The sequence below is a fragment of the Jaculus jaculus genome, chromosome 1 (assembly GCF_020740685.1).
Source record: "Jaculus jaculus isolate mJacJac1 chromosome 1, mJacJac1.mat.Y.cur, whole genome shotgun sequence".
NCBI classification, from domain to species: domain Eukaryota; kingdom Metazoa; phylum Chordata; class Mammalia; order Rodentia; family Dipodidae; genus Jaculus; species Jaculus jaculus.
Window position 1 is genome coordinate 221879563 of NC_059102.1, and position 26469 is coordinate 221906031.

The following is a 26469-nucleotide window of genomic DNA, read 5'->3' on the forward strand; positions in this document are numbered from 1 at the left end:
AAAAAGGAAAGAAACACAAATAATAAAGAAAAGCACAGGGTATGGAGATGGCTCAGCAGTTACTTGGGAAATCTATGGGTCTGGGTTTAATTTCCCAGCCAGTCATGTAAAGCCAAATGGGCATTCATTTGCAGTGGCAAGAGCCCTCCCATATGCAAATAAATAAATAAAAATTAAAAAAATAGGGGCTGGAGAGATGGCCTAGGTGTTAAGGCACTTGCCTGTGAAGCCTAAGGACCCAGGTTCAATTCCCCAGTACCCACGTGTAGAAGGTGTATAAGGTGGTGCATGTGTCTGGAGTTCATTTGCAGTGGCTAAAGGCCCTGGCACACCCATCCTCTCTCTTTCCCTTTCTTTCTCTTAAATAGATAAATACATATTAAAAAAAATTTTAAAGCAAAGTACAGGTCATAACTGTTGCCCAAGCACCTGTGTTCAATCAAACCCTGGTTCTGGTGCCCAGTAGCACAGACTGCTTGGCTCCAGCCCCTCCCCTTCCTAGCTGATTGAGGCTGAGATAGAAAGGTCCTTGGCTCCCAGCTTTCCTCTCAGGGTGCCAACAAGCAGGCTAGATTTCAGCAAGGCCTTAGGAGTCAGTCTTGTAGGATTTCCGAGGCTCAACTTCAGGGTCTTACAAAGACAAGTACTAGAGAAATGTGAGGCTGATGAGGTGCCAGGGTGCAGTGGTTAGACAGGGTTGGAGCTAGCTAGCTACATGAGACCATGTCCCAAAAAATATGTGTGTATATGTATGTATGTGTATATATATGGCTGTATCATCATATGCCTCTAATTTGAGCACTTGGGAGGAGGAGGCAGGAGTTGGCTAAATGGGGCTCCATAGCAAGACCCTGTCTCAAAACAACAAAACAAGTAAACAGTGCTAGGGGTATGACTTTGCAGAGAGCGTTTGCCCAGCGTGCATAAGGCCCTTGGTTTCATCCCCAGCATCACATAAACTGGCACAGTGGTGCACACCTGTAATCCTAGCACTCTGGAAGTAAAGGCAAGAGGATCAGAGGATCAGAAGTTCAAGGTCATCCTCCATCACATAGTGAGTTTGAGGCCACTGGGCTAGTTGAGATCCTTTCAGAAAAACAAAACAAAACAAAGAAACCCCCAAAACTAAACAGAGATAGGGAGCTTTGTAGTTTATTTTAGACCTCTGTAAGACAGAAGTAGAATAGGGGCCTTTGCAGATATCTGAGCCTCTGTCCTTCCCCATGAGCCCTGTCATTTCCTAATGGGACAGTCTCCTGCCTCTACAGACCACCTAGCAACAACAGCATAGACATGGCAAACATGTAGAGTTGTGTAGAGCCTTGTGTCTCATCACCAGCTTCCATCTTCCAGGCAAGGAAACTGAAGCAAAGATGAGAAACACTCAGCCACAGACCTTCAGCCAGGAATGTTCCTGGCATTGGGTACCTCTGATCTCCAAACATGCCAGTTTCAAACTTCAATAGCTGCTGGGGTTGTGGTGGAAAGTCAGTCTGAGAGTTGAGCCTTCTGTCAGCAGCAGGGGGACAGGGGAGATCACAGAATTTAGGGGAGATATACAAGCTCTGATACTCAGAACTGGGACCCTTGGCAAGTCACTGACCTCCTTGGGGCCTCCGTTTCCTCATCTGTAAAATGGATAGAGACAGAGAATCAGCACCTACATTACTGTTCCCCCACCTATACAAGAACCACATTGGTTCACATTTCCTTGCCTCCCCTGCATCAAGATTTGGTTGTGTGGCTGTGTTCTGGCCAGTATAATGCAGGCAAAAAGTTCACAAAGCTTGCCGGGCCTGGTGGTGCATGCTTTTAATCCTAGCACTTGGGAGGCAGAGGTAGGAGGATCACTGTGAGTTCAAGGCCACCCTGAGATTACATAGTGAATTCCAGGTCAGCTTGGGCTAGAGTGAAACTCTACTTTGAGAGATAAAAGACAAAAGTTTCCAAGGCTCAGAATAGCCATAGCTATTTCACACCATGAGGACAGAAATAGGGATGCTGTGAACTCTTAAGAAATGAAGTCCTACTGCTGCTGAGCCTGGACCTATACCCCAATCCCTGGGCTCACACCAGTGTTGAGTCTTCCTGTGACTGGTTGCTTGTGTCCCAGCATACAACGCATCTCATGAGCCACCCCATCCCAGTGTCACATGCCTGTCAGCTGTGTCTGGGCGTGTAGAGGGTAGTCAGGCTGCTCTCCTGGGCACCCCCCAGAGCTGCAGGTAATGTGGCAGTGGGCCTAGGCCCAAGGGGGTCCCCAGGCTCCAGGGAGGCTGCAGAGAGGGTTGGGTGATATGTACCCTGCTGGGGCTGAGCCCTGCAGCTGGCCTTAGAGACTTCTGCAGGATTGGTGGATTCATCTTCAAAGGATGGTGGGGACAGCTCATGGAGGCTCCGGCGGGTGGCCCGGACAGCCTGGAGCAGAGTGTGAGACAGTACTGCCACCAGAACCAAGGCGCCAGATCCCAGGATGGACGCAGCTGCTGCCCCTGTCTCGATCTCGAAAAGCAGCAGGGCATATATGGCCAGTGCTGGGGAAGGAAATGCTCATTTATTCATCAACAGACATTTGCTCTTCAAGACTGTGGGGAGATGCTTCAGATAGAGTGACAGAGAACCTTGAGACATGGCAGACACAGGTGATTGTATAGATTCCCCTCACCCCTGGTAAGTATGTCATCTTTATGTCCATTTTACAAGTAAGAAAATTGGAGTCCAGAGGGGCTAGGTGACTCTCCCAAAACTACTCAGCCTGGAGGTGACAGATGGGATTTGACCCAAGTTGAATGGTTCTAGATTTAGTCCTTCCAATCAGAGGGACAATAAAAAGGGACCTATTCCAGGAGTTGTGGACTGGACTTCCACAAGAAGATGGTGTGCTTGAGCTTAAACCTGTGGGGAAAGAAAGAAAGACAGGTGGTGGAAGAAAACCAAGGTCATATTTTTCTTTTGGAGAGAACAGCAACTGCAAAAGCCTGTGGTGGGAACACCTAGGAATGTTTTAGTCTTGGGGAAAACTGTCCCTTTAGCTGGAACAAAGGGCAGGTGGGGGCAGAGATGGGGGAGGTGGGAATCAGACCATATTGTTAGTGGAAGCCTTGGGTATGGTTTTTGTTCTAAGGGGAAGATAGAACCAGAAGTTTAGGAGCTGGGGATAATGGTTTAGTGGTTAAGATGCTTGCCTGCAAAACCTAAGGACCTAGATTTGATTCCCCAGGACCCACATAAGCCAGATGCACAAGGTGGCACATACATCTAGAGTTTGTTTGCAGCAGCTGGAGGCCCTGACATCCCCATTTCTCTTTATTTGCCTACCCCTCTCTCTAATATAAAAAGGGAAGTTTGGAGTTCAAGGAAGCACACATTTTGCTCTATGTATTTCTATTATTATTTTATTCTCTTTTAAAAGTTTTGGGGTCAGAGAGATGGCTTAGTGGTTAAGGCACTTGCCTGCAAAGCCAAAGGCCCAGGCTTGATTCCCCAATACCCACATAAGCCAGATGCACAAGGTGGTGCATGCATCTGGAGTTTGTTTGCAGTGGCTGGAGGCCCTGGTATGCTCATTCTCTATCTATCACTTTTTCTCCTAAATAATAAAAAAAAAATTAATTTAATTTTTTTTTTTTTTTTTTTTTTGTTTTTCGAGGTAGGGTCTCACACTGGTCCAGGCTGACCTGGAATTAACTCTGTAGTCTCAGGGTAAAATTGTTTTCTTGAAACAGTGTCTCATGCAGCCCAGGCTTGCCTTGAGCCAAGGATAATCTTGAATTTTGGATCTTTCTGCCTCTACCTTCCAAGTGCTGGGATGACAGGTATGTACACCTAGCTCTGCTTTGAGAGAGAAGTCCTGCTATCATGTCTAAGCTGGCCTCTAACTTCTGGGCTCAAAAGACCCACTAATAGCAGACTACTTGACTACAGGCACATTCTGAGGTGCTCCTCATCCATTTGTTTTAAACTAGACTCTTCAGGCTGTGGTGTTAAGCAGTAGAGCACTTGTCTCGCATGCCCAGCATGGATCTTGGGGTCAATCCCCAGCATTGTGTAATAAAAACAAATTTTAATCCCTTCCATTGGTGGGGAATGTGGCTCAGCGTGTACAGTAGTTGCTTAGCATTCAGGAAGCCCTAAGCTCCATCTTCAGTACTGAATAAGCACAGTATCAGAGCACTCAGGAGGTGGGGGCAGGAAGATCAGGAGTTCAACAGAATCCTTGACTGTATTGTGAGTTTGAGGCCAGCCTGGGCTATGAGAGACCTGGTCTGAAAACAAACAGGCTGGGAGTGGAACCCAGGACCATGCACTTGCTAGGTAAGTACTTTACCAGTAAGCCACATCTCTAGCCAATAGTGCTATGTCACTGAGAGGCCATGCTTAGCCATCAGAGCACTGCTTTTCCATCATAGTGATTGGTGGAGGGCTATTGCATGACTTAAGATCAGCCAATGAGAGTCAGTTCTTGAATGTTTTCATAGGCTATGGGGCTAGATAAGTCTTCTTCCAGGGCTGGCTCTAGGGTCAAGTAGACGGAAGCCCAAGGTGTCACAGTCTGGGCTGCTTTTGGCCTTCTCTGATTCTGAATTCCTGCTTCTGAGGAGGCCAGATTGCATCATCTCTAAGATATTTAAATGAGGCCCAGGACTTTGTTTTGCTCTACATGTTTTGAAAGGTTTTGTGTTCTTGCTTTTGTTTTGTACATCATTATTTCTTTGGCTCTGGCTAGCAATTAAATTCTTCTCGACTGAGAACACCTAACCACAACAAGAATCTAAATGTGAGGTGAAGTTTCAGTTTAACCCTCAAGAAGGTTAACATGTAACTTTTTATTTGTCCTTTTGATATTTCTTTTTGTTTTTTGAAGTAGGGTCTTGCTGTAGATATTTATTTTTTCTTTAATTTTTTTCTTGCATTTTACAATGAGAATATCTTATTCTCTAGGTCACCAGCACTTTTGTTAGCCCAGGAAAATGCTTGAGAATTACAGACACTGTGTCAAAATTGTTTACAAGAAATGGGGTAGGCAGACACACCTGTGATCCCAGAACTAGGAACCATGAGGCAAGGAGGATACCAAGCTCAAAGTCAACACGGAAACCTTAACTCACTCTTCTTACACCTATGTACTTACAGACATATTTCTTAGCAAAACAAAACAAAAGTCCACTTGGGTAACAGCAGCTAAAGAGGGGAAGAAAGAATTATATCACATAAGGTTACATAAGCACCTGGATTCAGCCATACCTGGTGCCAAGGTGTTGCTGATAAATTCAAACACAAGAGCAACCCTATCTACTTTCTTTTGTTTTGTCTTTTGTGTTTCTGAGACAGGGTTTCATGTAGCCTAGGCTGGTTTTGAACTTCCTAGGTAGCAGAGGACGACCTTGAATTCCTGACCTTCCTGCCACCACCTTGAGTTCTGGAATGACAGGCATGCATCATCATCTGGCCAGATAGGGAATTTTCTTTCTTTTTTTTCCCTCCAAGGTAGAGAGTTTCACTCTAGCCCAGGCTGACCTGGAATTGACTATGGAGTCTCAGGGGGGCCTCAAACTCACGGCAGTCCTCCTACCTCTGCCTCCCGAGTGCTGGGATTAAAGGTGTGTGCTGCCATGCCAGGCTACAGATATGGAATTTTCATAAGGAAAGTGCATGCAGACCCCACTGTGGTCAGACGTCACCCGAAGCCTTCATGAGTATTAACTCTCCAGCAATTCTGAGGCCCAGACAAAATTATTTGCATTGATATTGCCTATGATATTGATGAGGAACCAGGCACAGAATGGCCTAAAGTGCAGTGGGAGAATAGATGGGAGTGTCTATTTGAACTCAGGTAGGCTGGCTCCAGCTTTGACCCTAGTTAAGGGGCCAGGGCCAATTTCCATTACAATCCAGGGTCCAACCACCACTGCACCCTTCTTCCCCTCCCCTGGACGCACCTGCTAAATAGACAGAGATCCCACAGCAGAACAGGCCAAGAGCCATGTGTCTGAGGAGGCGGCAGTCATACAGAAACCAGTCAGACCTAAGGAGGGGAAGGAAGAAGAGGGCCTCAGCCAGGGAAGTATGGGGGGGGGCGGGGAGCAGAGGGAGGGACAATGACCTAAAGGAGACAAAGGACAACTTTCTGGGGTGTTTTCACCCACCCACCCATTAATACTTCTCATCCAATAGTATCTACACATCCACCCATTCATCCATCGAATCACAAATCCAGTCACTCACCCATCCATTCACTTGCCCATTCATCTACCATCTACCATCTATCCACTGTTCCCTTCCAATAAGCTGTTCACATACATCAACCAACCAAACATCCAGCATGCATACAGTAGCTTCCAAATGCAGTCCCTCACTGACCACGATCTTCATACAGACCAGAAGCCCATTGGGAGGTGAGGAAACGGAGGTGAACATGCTATTGCTCATGTTACAAACACAAATATCACAGAAGTGGAGGCTGTCAATGTTTCTTCCATTCTTATCTCCCGCCTGTACAATGAAAGTGACCTCCTTCCTAGTCTCCCTCACTCCTTTGTCCCTGTCCACTTTTCAGTTCAGGGCCAGCAGGACTTATTTCAAACTTGAATTAAGTTACCTATATCCCTCCGACAGCCTAAGCTCATTGCCTCAGGGCCTTTGGACATGGTGTTCCCCCATGCTGAGTACAGTCTGCATAGGATCTACCCAAATGTGGGAATTCCCATGTTTGAATCCACCGGGTCTCCGACCAGATTCAGGGCTTCTCTCTCCCAGCATCCTGGAGGAAAGACTCAAACTGCATATCCACTACCATATAGAGACACCTCCCCACCCCCGATCTAAGGTTCTTGGACACAGACTGGAGCTGAAACAAGTTTAAGTCGAGTCAGCTCCCTTAGCTAGGCACACTTATTTACTTGCCTGAAATGCAGTTAAAAGCAGGGACCCACAGGGGTTGGGAGGTGGTTTAGTAACAGAGTGCTTGCTTACCGGGTGCAAAGCCCTGGGTTCCGTCCCCAGTTACCAATGAAAAGAGACAAAGCAAAAAGTGGGCTGCTGATGTATGCAAAGCTGGCTCTCTCCGAGCCCCAGTCACAGGAGCAACTGCACCCTTTGCAAATATCCACGCAATGCGGGAGAAAGAAGAAGCGCAGGAGGTAGGACGGTGGGGAGGGAGAGTCCCCAGCGGGGCCTCCTACCTGCTGGGGCCAGGACCTCGTGCCAGCTCGGCGCCCAGATGTGAGCAGAGCGCGGCGAGCAGCAGGGCGGTGAGGCCGAGCACCAGGGCGAGCGCGGCCAGCGCCGCGGCCAGCGGCAGAAGCGCCCCTGCCGCATCCTCAGGCAGTCTGGAGCCGGTGCCCAATTCGGGACTCCGCAGCTCTGCTCGTCCCGCCTGCAGCTGGAACAGCAGCTGCGCTGCCAGAGCGGTCAGCACGGCGGCAGGGATGCCCAGCAGGGTCATCGCGGCCAGTACCCGGCTGCCATATGCCTGGACCATGGCACGGTCCTGGGACGCTTTCCTACGTTCCCAGGGAATCTCCTCCGGGACAGGGCAGAAAGGGGAGAGTGAAGGTCCAGGAACTGGATTTGGGAGGCCAGAAGGGACACTGGACCGGGTCCCTGGTGCGGGTCTAGGCTGGATGTTGACTCCTTGAAAAGTTGGTACAAAGTGCTTTTCTCTGCTCTGGGCGCGCAGGCGCCACCTGCTGGTAGGCACAGTGAGGCGGAGCCTGGCCGGCCCTTCAGGCCCGGGCAGGGCGGGGCCCAAAGGGGTGGTGGGGCTCGGTCTGGGGGCGAGGCCTGGGCCAACAGGACAGGATCAGAAGGTGCGCGGTTTCCTGAAGGGCGGGTTTAGCTCTGGGGCGGGGGACGGGGCGGGGGCTGTTGGCGGGCTGACGGGGCAGGGCTGAAATGTGGTGGTGGTGGTGGGGGGGGGGGGGCGGTCTGGGCTGTTGGCAGCACCAGAAGAAATAAAATCTTGGAAAAATGACTCAGCCTGGAGGGATGGATTAGCAATTAAGGAAATTGGGAGCTTCCATGTTAGGTGCATATTTTTAGAATTGTCATGTCTTCCTGTTGGAGTCTTTGTCAGTTTGGCATATACCTCTTATGCCTTAGGAGTAAATTTCTTCTCCTTCTGCTATGCCCTGAATTCTTATGTTTGATCTCTTTAGAATGCCCCAAATGTCTTGAAATTCTCATTCATGCCTCCTATTAGTCTTTTTCTCTGTTGGCCTATATTAGATCTGTCATCTGGTCTTCTAGTTTAGATATTCTGTCCTCTCCTTGATCCATTCTACTGGTGAGAACTTCTGCAGAGTTTTCTATTTGACTTAACTCTGTTTTTCATTTCTAGTATTTCTTTCTTTGTTTTTAGGTAGAGTCTCACTCTAGTTCCAGGGTGTCCTGAAATTAATTATGTAGTCTCAGGGTGGCTTTAAACTCACCATAATCCTCCTACCTCTGCCTCCCAAGTGCTGGGATTAAAGGTGTGTGCCACCATGCCTGGCCCATTTCTAGTACATCTGACTGGTACTTTTTTCATTATTTCTGTTTCCTTAGTAATGTTTTATATTGACCTCCTTTATTTCATTAAGTTGTTTTCCTGTGTTCTCTTGGGATTCCTTCAGGAGTTTGTTTTCTTCCTTAATTCCTTTGATTCTTCTTTGAGCATAAATATCATTTTTTTTTTTTTGAAATCTTTGTCAGGCATTTCATCAAAAACATTCTCACTGGGGGTCATTTCTGATGGCTTTATAATTTCTGGTTGGATTGTATTGTCTTGATTTTTTTGTGTTTCTTGTATTACAATGTAGAGATTTTTGCATCTTGGGTTAATTTGATGCTTGGGTTTTCTAATTATCTGCAGTGTTCTTAGCTGTGTAAGTCTGACTTCATATATCTCTAGGGTAGGAGCTTAAGGTGTCAGGTGTAGCTCTTATGCCCCATGAAAGCAGCAGAAGTGACCTTAGGGGGATTAAAACAAGCAGATAATCTAATAAAGCCAAAGTCCCTAAGGGTGTGGGGCAACACACCCTTAATCTTGTCAACTGGGAGGTTGAGATTTCTGGTCAGAAATGGGTCAGCTGAGTCAAACCCTGCCTCCAATAGTGACAGAAGAAAAAGACAAAGGCCCTATAAATTAGGAAGTATTTGAGGAATCAGTAGTAATCACCAAAATACAGCTTTTTTTGAGAATGATAAAGCCAACCAAGATTATGTAACACATTACCTGCCCTGACATTAAAAGAGAGATTAGTACTTCCAGTGCAGGCCTATGTACCTGTCTTTGTGTAAGTAGTCCCTGTTACTCTTTGGTTATTTTTCTTTTCTTTTTCTTTTTCTCCTTCTCTCTTTCTTTCTTTCTTTCTTTTTTTGAGGTAGGGTATCATTCTAGCTCATACTGACCTGGAATTCTCTATATAGTCTCGGGGTGGCCTCGAACTCATGGTGATCCTCCTACCTCTGCTGGGATTAAAGACGTGTGCCACCACGCCCAGCTCCTGTTACACTTTGGGATGGCTTCCAATCTTACCATGCTGAGTGCCCACGTTGAACCCTTTCATTTGTGTTGTAGATCTGGTGTTCTTATCAGCTGTGCTGGATCCCCTGTGGCAGGGGCTGAATGGGTTCTCCAGTGGTTCACCATGGTACTGGTGCTTGGGGGATGGGAGACTGTGCAGTATGCCTGGATTTGTACTGGAGCTACTTAGCTGGTTCTGATTGTGTTCTCCTTCAGCAGCTCCTCAGCTGGTCCCTGCTGTCTTCCCCTTCAGGTTTGTTGACTTTGCAAGGAGGCTCATGTGAGTGGAAAATCCCTCTACCTGGTTTCTGCTCCTGTATTCCGGGGCCACCCATGAAGGCAGACATGCGGACTGGGGCCTCTGGCACGTTGGCAGGATTCTGGCTGGTTTCCTCCTTTCTAGAAGATTTGAGTTTCTCCTGCTTCTCTACTGTAGTTAATAATAACTTAATAATAACTTAAACACTTCACTTTTCACTGGGGATGCTACTCAGTGGGGTTGCAGGTATTTCCCATGGGGCTGTAGTTTATGTGTTGTGGAAGCAGCAGTCAGTTAATTTTGGGGGGAGATAATGCCTCTGGTCATGATGTCTCAACATATGTCTCTTAATGTTATGCCTAGATCATGGAGTCCCCAAAGTCCACCAAGAGTCTGACACGTATGCAACAGCAAAGAGCTTTATTTTGGGCTTAAGCTCAGACTCTTGACTTCACCAAGGCAGTGGATCCATACGACAACCCTGAGCAGCAGGGGAGCAGGTTTTTTTTTTTTTTTTAATAGGGATTTGAACAAAGAAGTAGGGAGAATTAAGGTAACGGTTACATGATTGGTTGATTTAGGCAGTAACTGCACTTGTATTTTTCTGATCGGCTTAGGATGCTGGTGGGCAAAGCCAGTGGGCAGGGGGTTAGGGGGATTCCAAGCAGATTAGGTAACCTTTATTGTAATTGGCTATGTGTATTTGAGGAACTTTAAACAAACTTACTTTAAGCAAACTTTATCTATGACCACAGGAACGCATGGTGCAGGCAGTAGTCCTTCGCAGCCGCCACTCCTGGCCCCAGAAGTACAGGCAACCCTGACCACATCGCAACAGCTTAGGGCCTCCTCCCCGCTCACCAACAGGTGTGGTGGGGACAGCTGAGGGGGAGGAGTTCCTAAGGGACTACTATATCCCAGAGGCCACAGCAACTTCCTAAATGACAAATGGCTAGATCCTTTGATAGTGGGGTTTTCTTCTGTAGATTGTTGGCTAGATATAATCAAATCCACTCAGGGGCTGGGGTTTAAAAGAACAAAGTATTCTGGTGGAAATTCTCATTTAAAATGTCCAGTGTGGACCCTGGACTGACTTCCTGGGAGCCTGGCCCAAGAAGGCTTATCTCCTGGTAACTCATGATGGGCCCAAGGTTCCTTGTCTACAAATGAGCTTTCTACACCCAATGGGCTGAATGCTTTTTGATGGCAACAGACATCCTGCTAAATAAAGGAATAATAGTGGCCAGAAAAGTTAGTGATCACAGGGCTAGTCTGATTATTTCCTTTTTGTTTTTTAAACAAGGACTATATTGAACAAAAAGGATGACATTCCCTGAAGTAATTTAAAATAGAGTCTCCCTTTTTCTTGTTTATTTTTATTTATTTATTTGAGAGTGAAAGAGAAAGAGGCACATAGAGATGGAGGGGGTGGGGAAGAGAATGGGCGTGCCAGGGCTTCCAGCCACTGCAAACGAACTCCAGATGCGTGCGCCCCCTTGTGCATTTGGCTAACGTAGGTCCTGGAGAATCGAGCCCCAAACTGGGGTCCTTAGGCTTCACAGGCAAGCGCTTAACCGCTAAGCCATCTCTCCAGCCCAAAGAAACTTCTTTAAAAAACAAAACAAAAACTCTCCCGCTCTCTTAAAAGAAAAAGACTGGAAAAAAAATACACAAAAGCCTATTGGTTGAGTCTAAATTATCTGGTAGTCTGCCTCATGGAGGTTCAGTATGTAATAGGATAGTGCATCAGGCAGACGGGCTAGTGCACACGTGCGGGTGAGCCGCGCGAGGTCGGCTGCAGGCAGAGGGCTCACAGGCCCGGAAGCGGTGCTTGCCGGGCGGGGGACAAGGTGGGAAAAAGCCCCTTCAGATGGAGCTCAGTGCACAACTCCACGGGGCCAAGCAGGTGTCCCAAGGAAGCAGCAGGCGGGGTGGGGTCGGCATGGCTGGCCCCCCGCAGGCACAGGAGCGCTCAGCACGCCCTCCCGGCCTTCTCCAAGGTGGCGCAGGGGCGCGGCTGGGTGAGTGGCGAGGGCTGTTCTCCAACCCCACCGGACGCCAAGGCCACAGAACTACATTCCTCCTGGGTGTCTGCCCTCCACCCCTACCCAGCATCCCTGCAACCCAGAGGCAGGAAGTTCAAGACAGGTGCAAAGTCGGACCGCTGGGCGTGACGGGACGTTTCTTCTCCCCACCGCAGGGGTCAGGGTTCAGGTACAGGAGCTCGGAAACACTGCTGCTGGACCATGAGCCCTTGCTTTACTTGGGATGATCCAAAGGGACAGAGGACACGGAGCAGGAATCGTCCTCGTCATCCCGGGCTTTGGTGGCAATCAGTTGGCTTGACTCCAATTCCCCAGAGCTGCAGACCTTTCCGCATGTTCCTGGCCATTCCTATCACCTGCAACAGGTACGGCAGGGGAGGGGTGGCCCTGTACACCCAACCTTGTCATGAGAAGGGAGGCGGACCCTCAGCGTGTGTACCGTATCAACTAGCTTCAGGTTTCTGGTTCACCTCCTAAGGCAGGCGAAGCCCTGAGCTTTTCAAAGGCCTGAGGTCCCTCCAGGGCGGTGACAGTATTGACACATGATGTGGTTCATTTAATGAAGCAGTGATTTTTTTTCCGTGTTTCAACAAAAGTTGGTGGTTAGGGTTTTCTTTTTAAAAAATATAAATAACCTTTTACATTTACATATAATGTCTTAAAAAATAAATCAGAGAATTAAATCCCACACACCTCAGAACCCCAAGCGCACACTTTACAAAACAAGAGTAATGTATTATCTAGAGGCAAAGGACTCGAAACTGTCTGTTGGTTTATTGGAGGGGGGGGACTGGTACCACAGGTGGCTCACATTTTGGGGAGAGGAGGGCTTTCTAATAAAGAAATAAACCAGCCAGGCATGGTGGGGCACGCGTTTAATCCCAGCACTCGGGAGGCAGAGGTAGGATGATCACCGAGAATTCGAGGCCACCCTGAGACTACATAGTGAATTCCAGGTCAGCCTGAGCCAGAGTGAGACCCTACCTTGAAAAACAAAAACAAAAATACAAAAACAAAAACAAACAAACAAAAAAAATAAACCACTTTTGTGTTTGTCAAAGCTAAAATTTTTTTTTTCCTGCTGTTGTTCTGTGTTTTGAAGGAAGTCAGAGTTTGGAGTCTCTGTACAGTTCCCGATTTCCAGATAAGAGTTCCTTCTGAGTTCAAGCTCCGTTACCTATGACTGGGCGACATCCTGGTCCTGCAGCCTCAGTGGCTGGCAGGGACTCCTGGGTGTACTGGGGGCACTGGGAGGCTAGCCTTGATGGCACCTGCCTCCTCTGGAGGGCAGCCAGCTTGCAGTGGTTCTTCTATCTGGTAGCATGGAGCCCGCTCCTCTTCTTGGGCTGTGGCAGTCTGGAGCCGGGCCAACATCATAGTCCACATCCTCTGGAATGATGGGGATACGCTGGTTCAAGTCCAGGCCCCCTGCGAAGCGCCTGGGTGGGGGCTCCTCAGCGCGTGAGTATTGCATGCTCACTGAGTGGTCCTCAGTGTGGCAGCCACCGCCCCTGCCAGCTGGGTGAGTTTTAAGCCTACTTCAGTGGTGAGCTCTTGGAGCCTCTGGATCTCTGCTGTGGTAGGTGTTGAGTGTGCTCCCTGGAGCTGCTGTCAGGTTCAGCGTGGAAGCAGCACTCTTGCTCATCTCTCCATTTCCTCTGTGGTTTCAGCTGTAGCTTGGCTGATGTGCAAGGGGTCGTTTCCTCCTCCAGTCGCACTATCTTCTGAAAAAAGAATAGATTCTCCAATGGACAGTGAAGTCAGCATAGTTTAAGTGTAACAAGAATTATTACTTTAGGGAGAATTTGATGTACGTAACCCCTCTTTTAGCCAAAGACTAGTGAGAGCTTTACACTGGAGAACATAATCTTTGTCTCCAGAGGATTCTTATCTGGTTCCCAATTCCAGATATGGGTTCCTTTACCCTGAGTGGATCTCTTAGCCAAATCAGAAAGCTATTGGTTACCCACTGTGGCTATGTTGCCACTACTGCACTGGCAAGGTACATCCTGTCAGAGTGTCTGCTTCTGAGTAGTCTAGACCTCTGGTTGCTCAGACCATTGTTGGCCACTCTCCCCCAGTAGCTCATATAGCTACTCATGTAGACAGTCTGTCTGGGGACTGGATTTCTTCTGAATTCCAGCCAGGTTTCTCCATGCTCTGTGGCAGCAGCATATGGTGTCTTCTGCAATAGTGTCTTAGCTTTTGCCTCAGGCAGGTAATCAAGTGCTTTGACAGAAAGATGTCTTGATTTGAGGACCTCATAGGTCCCTGATCAACAGCTCAATGTGAGTAGCAATCAATCTCTGGTACTGGGAGTAACAGGCCAGAGACAGAAAAAATTTTTCTTTTAAGCTTAGGCTTCATTCCACCCTCAGAGCCCTACTTTTCAGGTACTTTCCCCCTTATTCCTTTTGAGAGTTTTATCTTTTAGGGTATCCCCAAGGATAAAGGTTTCTATGGTATCAACTCATTTGGGGTTTAATTTTGTTTTTGTTTTCCTCCCTCCTCTTCCCCTCTCCCCAAACCCTTCCATTCCTATTATCTGGGCCTTGATTTGCCTATCAGGTATGTCAGCAACTCGAGCAGGTACAGGTTAGGAATCACAGATAAGTGACACCATGCAGCATTTGTCTTTCTGTGATTGTATGAGTTCACTAAGTATGATTTGTTCCAAGTCTGTCCTTTTTTTTTTTTGTTTTTACAAATTTCTTTTTTTTTTCTTACTGCTGAGTAGAATTCCACTGTGTAAATGTACCACAACTTCATTATCCATTCATCCAATAGGCATCTGGGTTGATTCCAGTTCTTAGCTATAATGAATTGAGCAGCTATAAACATGGTTGAGTAAATATCTCTGTAGTGATGCATGGAACATTTAGGATAAATGCCCAGTAAGGGAATAATTGGGTCTGTTGTTAACTCTATGTTCTTTTTATGTCCTTTTCAGGAATCTCCAAATTGATTTCCATAGTGGTTGTACAAGTTTACATTCCCACCAACAGTGTATGAGGGTTCCTCTTTCCCTAAATCTTTGCCAACATTTGTTGTTGTTAGATTTTTTTTTAATGATTGCCATTCTTACTGGAGTAAGGTGGAATCTCATGTTTTGTTTTGTTTTTTTTTTTTTTTTTGAGAGCAACAGACAGAGAGAGAGAGAGTGAGAGTGAGACAGAGAGAGAGAGAACGGGCATGCCAGGGCCTCCAGCCACTGCAAACAAACTCCAGATGCATGCGCCCCCTTGTGCATCTGGCTAATGTGGGTCCTGGGGAATCAAGCCTTGAACCTGGGTCCTTAGGCTTCACAGGCAAGTGCTTAACCACTAAGCCATCTCTCCAGCCCTCATGGTTGTTTTAATTTGCATTTCACTAATGGTTAGGGATGTTGAATATTTTCTTAAGTGTTTTTACCCATTTGTAATTCTTCCTCTGAGAACTTTTATTCAGTTTTCTGCCTCATTTTTGGAGTGGGCTGTTTAATATTTTTATTGTTTAGTTTTTTGAGTTCTTTATAGATTGTAGATATTAGGCTTCTGTCAGTGGTATAGCTGGGGAAAATTGTCTCCAATTCAGTGGGTAATCTGTTTCTCTGCTTATGGTATGTTTGTGCAAAAGCTTTTTAGTTTCATGAGATTTCACTGGTTGACTGTTTAATTTCCTGGGCTACTAGGGTTTTGTTCAGGAAGATTTTTCCCCACTCCTATGTCATGGAGAGTGCCTATTTTTTCTTCCAGTATGAGAAGAGTTTCAGGTCTTATACTGAGGTCTTTAACCCATTTGGACTTGATTTTAGTGTAGGAGAGATGAGTGGCCTAGTTCCATCATTCTACGTATGTTCATCCGACTTGTCCAGCACCGTTTGTTGAAGATGCTGTAGTTTCTCCAGTCTACATTATTGGCACCTTTGTCAAAGATGAAGAAGCTGTAGTTACTTGACCTAAGGTCTGACACTTCAGTTTTGTTCCATTGGTCTATGTTTCTGTTCTTATGCCAGTACCAGTACCAGAGCTTTGTAATATAGCTTTAGATTGAGTATGGTGATATAGCCAGAGATTTTTTTTTTTTCTGAGATATGTTTGGATATCTGAGACCTGCTGCCATCTTATATGAATTTTAAGATCGTTTTTTAAAATATTTTATTTTTCTTTCTTTATTTATTTGATAGAGGGAGGAGAGAGAGAGAGAGAGAGACAGACAGACAGAGAGAGAGAGAGAGAGAGAGAGAGAGAGAGAAAGAGAGAGAGACAGAATGGGCGCCCCAGGGCCTCCAGCCACTGCACACAAACTCCAGATGCATGTGCCCTCTTGGGCATCTGGTTATGTGAGTTCTGGGGAATTGAACCTGGGTCCTTTGACTTTGCAGGCAAGCCCCTTAACCACTAAACCATCCCTCCAGCCCAAGATCATTTTTTTTTTTGTTTGTTTGTTTTTGAGATAGGGTCTCACTCTAGCCCAGGCTGACCTGGAATTCACTATGGAGTCTCAGGGTGGCCTCAAACTCATGGTGATCCTCCTACCTCTGCCTCCTGAGTGCTGGGATTAAAGGCGTGTGCCACCACGCTGGGCTCCAAGATCGTTTTTTAAAAATATAGAAAGCTTCACAAATTTGCATGTCATCCTTGTGCAGGGGCCATGCTAATCTTCTCCGTATTGTTCCAATTTTAGTATATGTGTTGCTAAAGCAAGCACCACATGGGTTCTTTATCCCCTCCAGCTCCCCACATAACAGGAGCTCCTTGAACTTTCTTTCCTCTCTTTTCATTACATGGTTTTTCCAGGCCCTCCACATGGGATCTCTAGCCATGTGGGCATCTTTCCTTGGCTCTGTCTTCCCTCAACATTATAATAATTTATTAATTATCCTTCTGAGTCTTTTTTTTTCTTTCTTTTTGTTTTTCGAGGTAGAGTCTCATTCTAGCCTATGCTGACCTGGAATTCACTATACGTAGTGTCAGGGTGGTCTTGAACTCATGGCACTCCTCTTACCTTTGCCTCTTGAGTGCTGGGATTAAAGGCATGTGCCACCACACCCAGCTCCTTCTCAGTCCTTTCTTTCTTTTTTTTTCTCAATCCTTTGGTTAAAATTAAAAACAAACCTAGGGCTTGGGGTTGAAAGACTTCCCTGGACCCCAAGAACCCTATTACACTTGTACACCTGGCTTTAATGGGTACTGGTAACAAACCTGGGTCATTTGGTTTTTCTGGCAAGTGCCTTAACTGCTAGGCCATCTCCCCAGCTCGTTCCTTTTTCATGTTATCAAAATGTTTGAGAAGCATTGGTGTTAGTTCTGTGAATGTCTGGTAGAATTCACCAGTGATTCCATCTTGGGCTGGACTTTTTAAGTTGATAATGTTAACTTGTAATATAATCAAAGTTAAAAATAAACTCGTTCACTATTTGTAGTAGACAGCCTCAGATTGCTGGGATGAATTTCCAAAACAGGCACAGTTTATGGGAGGAATGGCGTTTATTTGAAGCTTACAGATTCAGGGGAAGTTCCATAATGGTGAAAAAGAGAAAACCCACCACCAAAAGCAAGAGCAAAAATCCTCGGTTAGCCGGGCGTGGTGGCGAACGCCTTTCACCCCACCACTCAGGAGGCAGAGATAGGAGGATCACCGTGAGTTTGAGGCCACCCTGAGACTACGTAGTGAATTCCAGGTCAGCCTAGGCAAGAGTGAGACCCTACCTCGAAAACAAAAAAACAAAAAACAAAAAAAATTTCTGGGTTGGAGAGATGGCTTATCAGTTATTTGCCTGAAAAGCCAAAGGACCTTGATTCAATTCTCCAGGACCCATGTAAGCACAAGGTGGCACATGCATCTGGAGTTCATTTGCAGTGGCTGGAGTCCTTGGTGTGCACATTTTCTCTCCCTTTCTCTCTCTCTCTCTTGCTCTCTCTTTCTATCAAATAAAAATCAAACAAAAATAAAATAAAATATTTAAAAAAAATACAGCAGCTAAACCACAGAGAACCCAGGCAGAACTCAGGCACTTTGCATATCTTTAGATTGGTATTCCGGGTCTGCCCCCAGTGACACCTCCTACAGCCAGGTGGCTGGAGATCTAAATTACAAGCTTTAATAAATTACTAAATCAACTGGATTTAGGATTTATTCAAACCATTACACTATCCAATAAACAGTATTCACTTGACTCTTCTCTTAGTGGAATGACTCTTAGTACACAGTTTTCCAGTTTATCTTAAATTGCCTTATGATCCAATGAAATTCCTTAAGAATTTACTTGCTAAATTTATTTTTCAATTGGGAAAATTTTCATACATTTTTTTCAAGCCTTCTACATAACTTAGTAACTTTAATAACATGAATATCTCTAAAATAAGAATATTTCATATTCTTCCTATGTAACAATTGGAATCCATTAGAATTCAAATGGCAGGAATCAGTGAAGAACTTAGACATCAATGAACTTATAAAGTAAGATCTTCAATTATATTTTTAAATATTCCATCCACAGTTGTGAAAATGTTAGAAGATCTCTTCAGCTTTTCTTTAGCAGAACCCTTGGTCCCTGACTAAGAAAAAGCAGTCCTTCTTAAAGCACAGTCAATCTGGAAAGACTGAAGAAATATCTAACTTCTCATGGACAAAAATCCCAGAAAATAAATTGACATATGCAAGAGGGATAACTTTCAAAACAAAGAGAATTCTGAAGTACTAACAAAACAATATTTTTAGCTAGAAAACATAAGTCCCCAGAAATTTTAGTATAACCATATATCAAGTAACTCAAGCAAATAATATTTTTATAAGTTAAAATTTATTTTAACTGAATTTCATGTTAAGTGGCACATTTCTACAATGAACCAAGTATTGCATTATTTTTAACAAATATTTATTTACTAGAGAGAGAAGCAGGTACAGAGAGAGAATGGACATGCTAGGGTCTCCAGTCACTGCAAATAAACTCCAGACACATATGCCACCTTGTGCACCTGGTTTATGTGCATACTGTAGAATCAAACGTGGGTCCTTAAGTTTTGCAGGCAAGCATCTTAACTGCTAAGCCATCTCTCCAGCCTTATTTATTTATTTTTTGGTTTTTCAAGGTAGTATTTCACTCTAGCCCAGGCTGACCTGGAATTCACTATGTAGACTCAGGGTAGCCATGAAATCACTATGATCTTCCTACCTCTGTCTCCCAAGGGCTGGGATTAAAGGTGTGTGCCACCATACCCAGCTTTTTTGTTTTGTTTTGTTTTAAGCATATATTTATCTCAATTGGTACATTACCCAGTTGTTTTAACTTCAAATATAACTGGAGGAAATAATTACAAACTGAATAAAGCATTTACCTACATACTGATGAATTACTTTAGTGTAAAAATGAAAATTCAATGCAATTAATTAACCCCTGATTAATACTTGCACTTAAAAGATAGTTTATTTATTTCAGAGAGAGAAAGAAGCAAAGAGAGAGGGAGAGGGAGAATGGACACACTAGGGCCTCCAGCCACTACAAACGAACTCCAGATGCACGCGCCACCTGCATCTGGCTTACGTGGGTCCTGGAGAATTGAACTGGGATCCTTTGGCTTTGCAGGTGAATGCCTAAGCCATCTCTCCATTTTAAAAATGCAATACATGCATTTTTATTCATGTGGAAAAAATAGTTTACATTCACTTTAAGAATAAGTCTCATAGCAAACAAATTATAATATTTATTCAATAAAGAATATTAAAATAATCCCATTTAGAAAATAAAATACATTCAGTCAATATTATAATTTATCATGTGCTTATTCTAAAATTCCCAGTATTTAAGCAGGAAATTTATAGAACACCTTTTCTTTTTTCATTATTTTATTTAAATTTTTTAAATTTTAATTTATTATTTTTTATTGACATCTTCCATAATTATAGACAATAACCCATGGTAATTCCCACCCTCCCCACACTTTACCCTTTGCAACTCCACATTCCATCATACCTTTTCCGCTCTCAACTAGTCTCTTTTATTTTGATGTCATCATCTTTTCCTCCTATTATGATGGTCTTGTGTAGGTAGTGTCAAGCTCTATGAGGCCCAGGCTGTTTTGTGTCTGGAAGAGCATATTGTAAGGGATCCTATCTGCCCTTTGGCTCTTACATTCTTTTTTTGTTTTTTCATGATTTTTTTCACTTTAATATATATACTAGGGCAGGAAAGATGGCTCAGTGGTTAAAGGTGCTTATTTGTAAAGCCTGGACGAAGAAAGTAAAGAGTTGCTGTCCATCTTATATTCTTTACTCCACCTCTTCCACAATGGATCCTAAGCTTTGGAAGGTGTGATAGAACTATTTCAGAGCTGAGCATTCCTTGGTCACTCTTTCTCTTCCTTGACCACTTCCTTGGTTAAGTTTGTTCCAAGGTTCGTTCTTTCTTTCTTTCTTTCTTTCTTTCTTTCTTTCTTTCTTTATTTATTTATTTATTTATTTATTTATTTATTTATTAAGGCAATTGTGAATGGGAGTGATTCTCTGATTTCATCCTCTGCATGTTTGTTGTTAGCATATAGGAAGACTATTGATTTCTGTGTGTTTATTTTGTATCCTGCTACAAGGCTTTAAGTGTTTACTAGCTCTAACAGTTTTCTGGTAGTCTTTAGAGTCCTTTATGAATACAATCATATAATCTGCAAGTAATGATACCTTGACCTCTTACTTTCCAATTTGTATCCCTTTTTTTGTGTGTCTCTTGCCTTATTGCTATAAATAAGACTTCCAGTACTATATTAAATATAAGTGGGGACAGTGAACACCCTTGTCTTGTTCCTGACTTTAGTGGAAAAGCTTCAAGTTATTTTTTCCATTTAGAATTATGTTGGCTGTAGGTTTGTCATAAACAGTCTTTATTATGTTGAGATATGTTCCTTCTATTCCCAGTTTCTGTAGGACTTTTATCATAAAGGATGTTGGATTTTGTCAAATGATTTTTCTGTATCTAATGAGATGATCATGTGATTTTTGTCCTTCAGTCCATTCTTATAATGTATTACACTTATCAATTCACATATGTTGAACCATGCCTGCATCTCTGGGATAAAGCCTACTTGGTTGGGGTGAATATTTCTGATATACTTTTATATTCTGTTTGCCAATATTTTGTTAATCATTTTTTGCACCTATGTTCATGAGGGAGATTGGTCTGTAATTTTGTTTTTTGTTCTATCTTGTCTGGTCTTGGTATCAAGCTGATGCTGACTATATAGAAAGAGTTTGGTAAGATTCCTTCCTATTCTATTTTGTGGAAAAGTTTGAGAAGCATTGGTGTTAGTTCTTCCATCAAGGCCTAATAAAATTCAGCAGTGAATCCATCTGGGCCTGGGCTTTTTTTAGTTGGGAGATTTTTTTATAACTAAATCTTCATGTTTTTTAATTTTTTATTAATAACTTCCACGATTATAAACAATATCCTATGGTAATTCCCTCCCTCCCACAACTTTCCCCTTTGAAACTCCACTCTCCATCATATACCCTCTCAGTCTCTCCTTTATTTTGATGTCATGATCTTTTCCTCCTATTATGATGCTCTTGAGTAGGTAGTGTCAGGCACTATGAGGTCATGGATATACAGGCCATTTTGTGTCTGGAGGAACACGTTGCAAAGAGTCCTATCCTTCCTTTGGCCTTTACATTCTTTCTGCCACATCTTCCACAATGGACCCTAAGCCTTGGAAGTTGTGATGGATATATCCCAGTGCTGAGCACTCCTCTGTCACTTCTCAGCACCATGGTGTCTTCTGAGTCATCCCAAGGTCACTGCTATCTGAAAAGAGAAGGTTCTCTAAGCAAAAGTGAGAGGAGCATTAATGTATGGGTATGAACATTAAGAGAAGTGCATACTGGGCAGTTTGGTGAGCATAGTATATACATTTAGCCAGAGAGTAGCAGACGTTACACCCCTAGAGTTAATGACTAACCCTGTTGTAGGCTTTCAGTATCAGGAATATATTCTTTCCCAGGGAGCAAGCCTCCAGTAAAATTAGAGGGTGGTTGGTTTCTCTAACAGATGTACCACTATTGCACCAGTTAGTTCATTTGGCCTGTTTGGCCAAATATAAGGTTTGTAGTGTCCACTGTTGAGTATCTTCACTGGTGATTTCTCTCTCTCTCAGATTGAACTGCACACAGCATAGCTTTTTCCAGATTTCTGTGAAGGGGGTTTTCAGCTCAGCTCCAGCAGGATTTCTCAGTGACCTTGTAGCCCAAGTATGTGGAGTCTTCAGCAATAGGGTCTTACCATCTATTCCTGGTGGGAAACCAAGGACCTTGCCAATGGCCTGTAGTGTTTTGGGTGCATCAGGGACCTCCCTGGCCAACAACTCACTGGAAGGTATCCCATCCCTGGCACTGAAAATTTTCTAGTAATGGCTCCTGTATGTTCCATTCTCCAAAAAAGTAGAGTTCCATATGACTTATTTATATTATCTTAGATTTTTATTATCACTCCCTCCACTGTACCCTACTCAATCTCTTCCCCTGACCTCACTTTGGCCTTTTCACTACCATTAGTCTGTTCTTCTACTTGTATATATACAATAACATCCTATTAGGTCCCCCTCCCTCCCTTTCTATTCCCTTTATAACTCCTTTCTAGCTTACTGGCATATGCTATTGAGTTTTCTTTCTACTCACACAGAAGTCCAGTCATTTGTAGCTAGGATCCACATATGAGAGGGAACATGCAACATTTGGCTTTCTGGGCCTGGGTTACCTCACTTAGTATAATCCTTTCCAGATCCATCCATTTTCCTGCAAATTTTATTACTTCATTTTTCTTTACCACTGAGTAGAACTCAATTGTGTAAATGTGCCACATCTTCATTATCCACTCATCAGTTGAGGGACATATAGGCTGGTACTATTGTGAATAGATGGCAATGAACATGGTTGAGCAAGTATCTCTAAGGTAGTGAGACGAGTCCTTAGGATATATGCCTATGAGTGCTATAGCTGGATCATATGGTGGATCTATTTTTAGCTGTCTCAGGAACCTCCACACTGATTTCCACAATATCTGGACCAGATTGCATTCCCACCAACAGTGTAGAAGGGTTCCTCTTTTTCTGTATCCTCACCAGCATTTATGGTCATTTGTTTTCATGATGGTAGCCAATCTGACAGGAGTGAGATGAAATCCCAACATAGTTTCAATCTGCATTTCCTTGATGACTAGGGATGAAGAACTTTTTTTTTTAGATGTTTATATGCCATCTGAATTTCTTCTCTTGAGAACTATCTATCTAGTTCCACAGTCCATTTTTTAATTGGGTTGTTTGATTCATATTATTTATTTTTTGGGTTCTATGTATGTCCTAGATATCATTCCTCTATCAAATGTATAGCTGGCAAAGATTTTTCTCCCATTCTGGAGGTTGCCTTTTTGCTTTATTCATGGTGTCCTATGCCTAATTTTATGAGGTCCCAGTGGTTAATGTGTGGTTTTATTGTCTGAGCAATTGTTCTTATATTCAGAAAGTCTTTGTCAAGACCAATATGCTGAAGGGTTTCCCCTACTTTTTCCTCTAGCAGTTTCAGAGTTTCAGCTCTGATTTTAAGGTCTTTAATCCATTTGGACTTAATTCTTGTGCATGGAGAGAGAGGAGAATCTATTTTCATCCTTCTATACCCAGTTTTTCTAGCACCATTTGCTGAAGAGGCTTTCTTTTCTCCAATGAGTATTTTTGGCATTTTCATCAAATATCAGGTGGCTATAGCTACCCAGACTTACATCTGGGTCTTCTATTCTGTTCCATTGATCTACATGTCTGCTTTTGTGCCAGTACCATGCTGTTTTTGTTACTATGGCTCTGTAGTATAGGTTAAAATCAGGGATGGTGATACCACCCACCTTATTTTTGTTGCTCAGTATTATTTTAGATATTCAAGGTTTTTCTGTGATTCCAAATGAGTTTTTGGATTTTTTTTTCTATTTCCATGAAGAATGCCATTGGAATTTTGATGGGGATTGTATTCAATGTGTAGACTGCTTTTGGTAAGATTGCCATTTTCACAATATTGATTCTTCCGATCCAGGAACAAGGGATGTTTTTCCATTTCCTAGTGTCTTCTGCAATTTCTTGCTTGAGTTTTTTAAAGTTTTCATTATAGAGATTCTTTACTTCCTTGGTTAGGTTTATTCCAAGGTACTTTATTTTCTTTGATGCAGTTGTGAATGGGAGTGATTCTCTGATATTATCCTCTGTGTGTTTGTTGTTAGCACATAGGAAGGCTACTCATTTCTGTGTATTTATTTTGTATCCTGCTACAGGGCTGTAGGTGTTTGTCAGCTCTACTAGTTTGCTGGTAGAGTCTTTAGGGTCCTTTATGTATCTTTATATATCTTAACTGGAAGTCCCATAAGACTTTTTTTTATTATTATTTAAAATTTTTTTTGTTTATTTTTATTTATTTGAAAGTGACAGAGAGAGAGAGAGAGAGAGAGAGAGATGCAGATAGAGAGAGAGACAGAATGGGAACGCCAGGGCCTCTGGCCACTGCAAAGGAACTCCAGACCCGTGTGCCCCCTTGTGCATCTGGCTAAAGTGGGTCCTGGAGAATCAAGCCTCAAACTGGGGTCCTTAGGCTTCACAGGCAAGCGCTTAACCACTAAGCCATCTCTTCAGCCCCCATAAGACTTTTAATATGACCATTTAAGTTCTTTTTTTTTTTTTTTCCCTCAAACGGCCTTTTGAAGTAACTTTTTTTTTTTTTTTAAGAAACAGGAGATCAGATTTGACTTATACTATTTACCCAGAATAAGCATATAGATTTTATCATTTATTGATTTTGGAATGTTTTTCTTATAACATTCCTGAAATGCATTTTTAAAAATATATGAAAGCAGATTTGAACATTATTAGAAATTTTTGAAATTCCCTTAGAAACTCAGTATTGAATACTTCTAAATTTAAACATAACATGTTTAAGAATGTTAAATGTGTGTTAGTAATTTCATAGAAGCATAGAAAGATACAGTAAATGTAAACAGTTACAAATGTCTTATAAGAAGTCCCTGTCTGTTCTCAGCAACTTGGCATTCACCCATCATCATACTCAGGCCAGGATCCTGAGATTCCCTGTGCTTGCAGCCCCCTTGTTCTACAAGGCAGGGAAGCTAAGAAAAAGCCTTTTTTTTTTCTTCCTAAATTCTGAGGAGAGTTTTGGACTTCCCTCAGAGCTACAAGGTAGCTTTGAGATCCTGCCAGTTTACAACTCTTTAAGAGTAGGAGAATTTTGCTATATGTTTTGCCTATGATCTTAATTGTTTTAGCATTCTTTCTGGGTGACACTCAAAAGTAAAAATTGGGTATGCCATCTAGTATAGTGGGCTTGGTTGAAAACATTCCCCACAACAAAATGGCACTATTCAGAGCAGAAATAATTCTGCAGCCTTAGGGTTGTGAGACACACACACACATTCATTTCAAGTGCACTTTTCATATAGACTCTAGACAACCATTTCGCCTTTACATATTCATTCATTCATTCATTCATTCATCCAGAAGTTATGCATTCCCACTTTAAATTTGTATTCTATTTACAACTCCAGAGACTAAAATCAAACCTTGTTACCAAGCAGGGGTCAGGAGAGTCTGATGGAGCTGAAGGAGCCAGAGGAGCTGTTGGGGGCGAGGTAGATAGAGGGACCTGGTGAGAAAAGCAGGTAGAGCAGGATGAAAGCCATGCACGCAGAGTGAAAAATAGGGTATTTTGAGTCATTTGCCTGTTTGTTAGCAGAAGTTTTTTTTTTTTTTGGTTTTTCAAGGTAGGGTCTCACTCTGGTCCAGAATGACCTGGAATTCACTATGGAGTCTCAGGGTGGCCTTGAACTCATGGCAATCCTCCTACCTCTGCCTCCCGAGTGCTGGGATTAAAGGCGTGAGCCACCACACCTGGCAAGCAGAAGTTTTTAAATCAGTGAGAATTTGGAAATCAGATCTTCCAACATACTTTAGATGTAAATTTTGTGAATCTACTTCTTTAGATAATTCAAAACTCTCAGCAAAATATCATTTTGAAATATTTTCTAAGGCCTAAAGAAACAGGTCAATGTATCTGTGAAGTGGCAACCTTATACAAACAGTACTTGTCTCCACTAAGAACACCCATTCCATTCTAAAGCTGTCTTCCAGTAAATAATTTACACCTCACAGTGTTATACAAATATGTCATGTCTTTGGCATTTAAATCTGTGCTACCACATAGACAATTTTTACAAAAAGTTTCAGAGGTCACAAAGAAAAAGAAAGAAAAGAAAGATGGGTTTGAGAGCAGCTGGCTGGAGGAAATGACCATCTACCTAGCTGGGTCCTCAGTCTTAGAAACAGTCCTCAAAGAGATGGCATACCTGGTCACCATTAAACACTGATGGAAGAGCTCAGGCTAGATTCTCATATGCGTCTGTCTTAATACTCAGAACCTTTTCAACTTGAATAACTCCCTGTAGGAAAGCCCACTTCCCACTGAGGCTGAATGTGGCTGTGACATGCTCTGGTGAGCCCAGCTACAAAACACCAAGACGGACCAGGAAGGAGGGACTCTGCTCTTTCTAGGAGCAAAGCAATGATGGGTGAGTCACTAACGCTTCGGGGCAAAGCTTTCCAGCATCAGCAGAATGTTAAAGCTCTATCAAGTAAGACGTGCCGGAAACA

General features: G+C 43.5%; 1 protein-coding gene, 1 long non-coding RNA gene and 1 other non-coding gene across 3 annotated transcripts; 1 reads left to right on the top strand and 2 right to left on the bottom strand.

Annotated features, from left to right (window-relative positions):
- Positions 1 to 1078: 1078 nt before the first annotated feature.
- Positions 1079 to 7630, bottom strand: Tmem221 (transmembrane protein 221). The gene is made up of 4 exons (XM_004665912.2): positions 7182 to 7630; positions 5940 to 6025; positions 2304 to 2534; positions 1079 to 1628 (listed from the first exon to the last, which is right to left on the bottom strand). Exons 1-4 carry the CDS (start codon positions 7478 to 7480, stop codon positions 1573 to 1575), a joined length of 672 nt encoding a protein of 223 aa, XP_004665969.1. The 5' UTR covers positions 7481 to 7630; the 3' UTR covers positions 1079 to 1572.
- LOC123457729 lies at positions 7087 to 26469 on the top strand. Its single transcript, XR_006635126.1, has 3 exons — positions 7087 to 7139; positions 11965 to 12174; positions 26265 to 26469. It is a non-coding gene; the product is annotated as an uncharacterized LOC123457729 (long non-coding RNA).
- On the bottom strand, positions 16392 to 16498 carry LOC123458147. Its single transcript, XR_006635445.1, has one exon. It is a non-coding gene; the product is annotated as a U6 spliceosomal RNA (small nuclear RNA).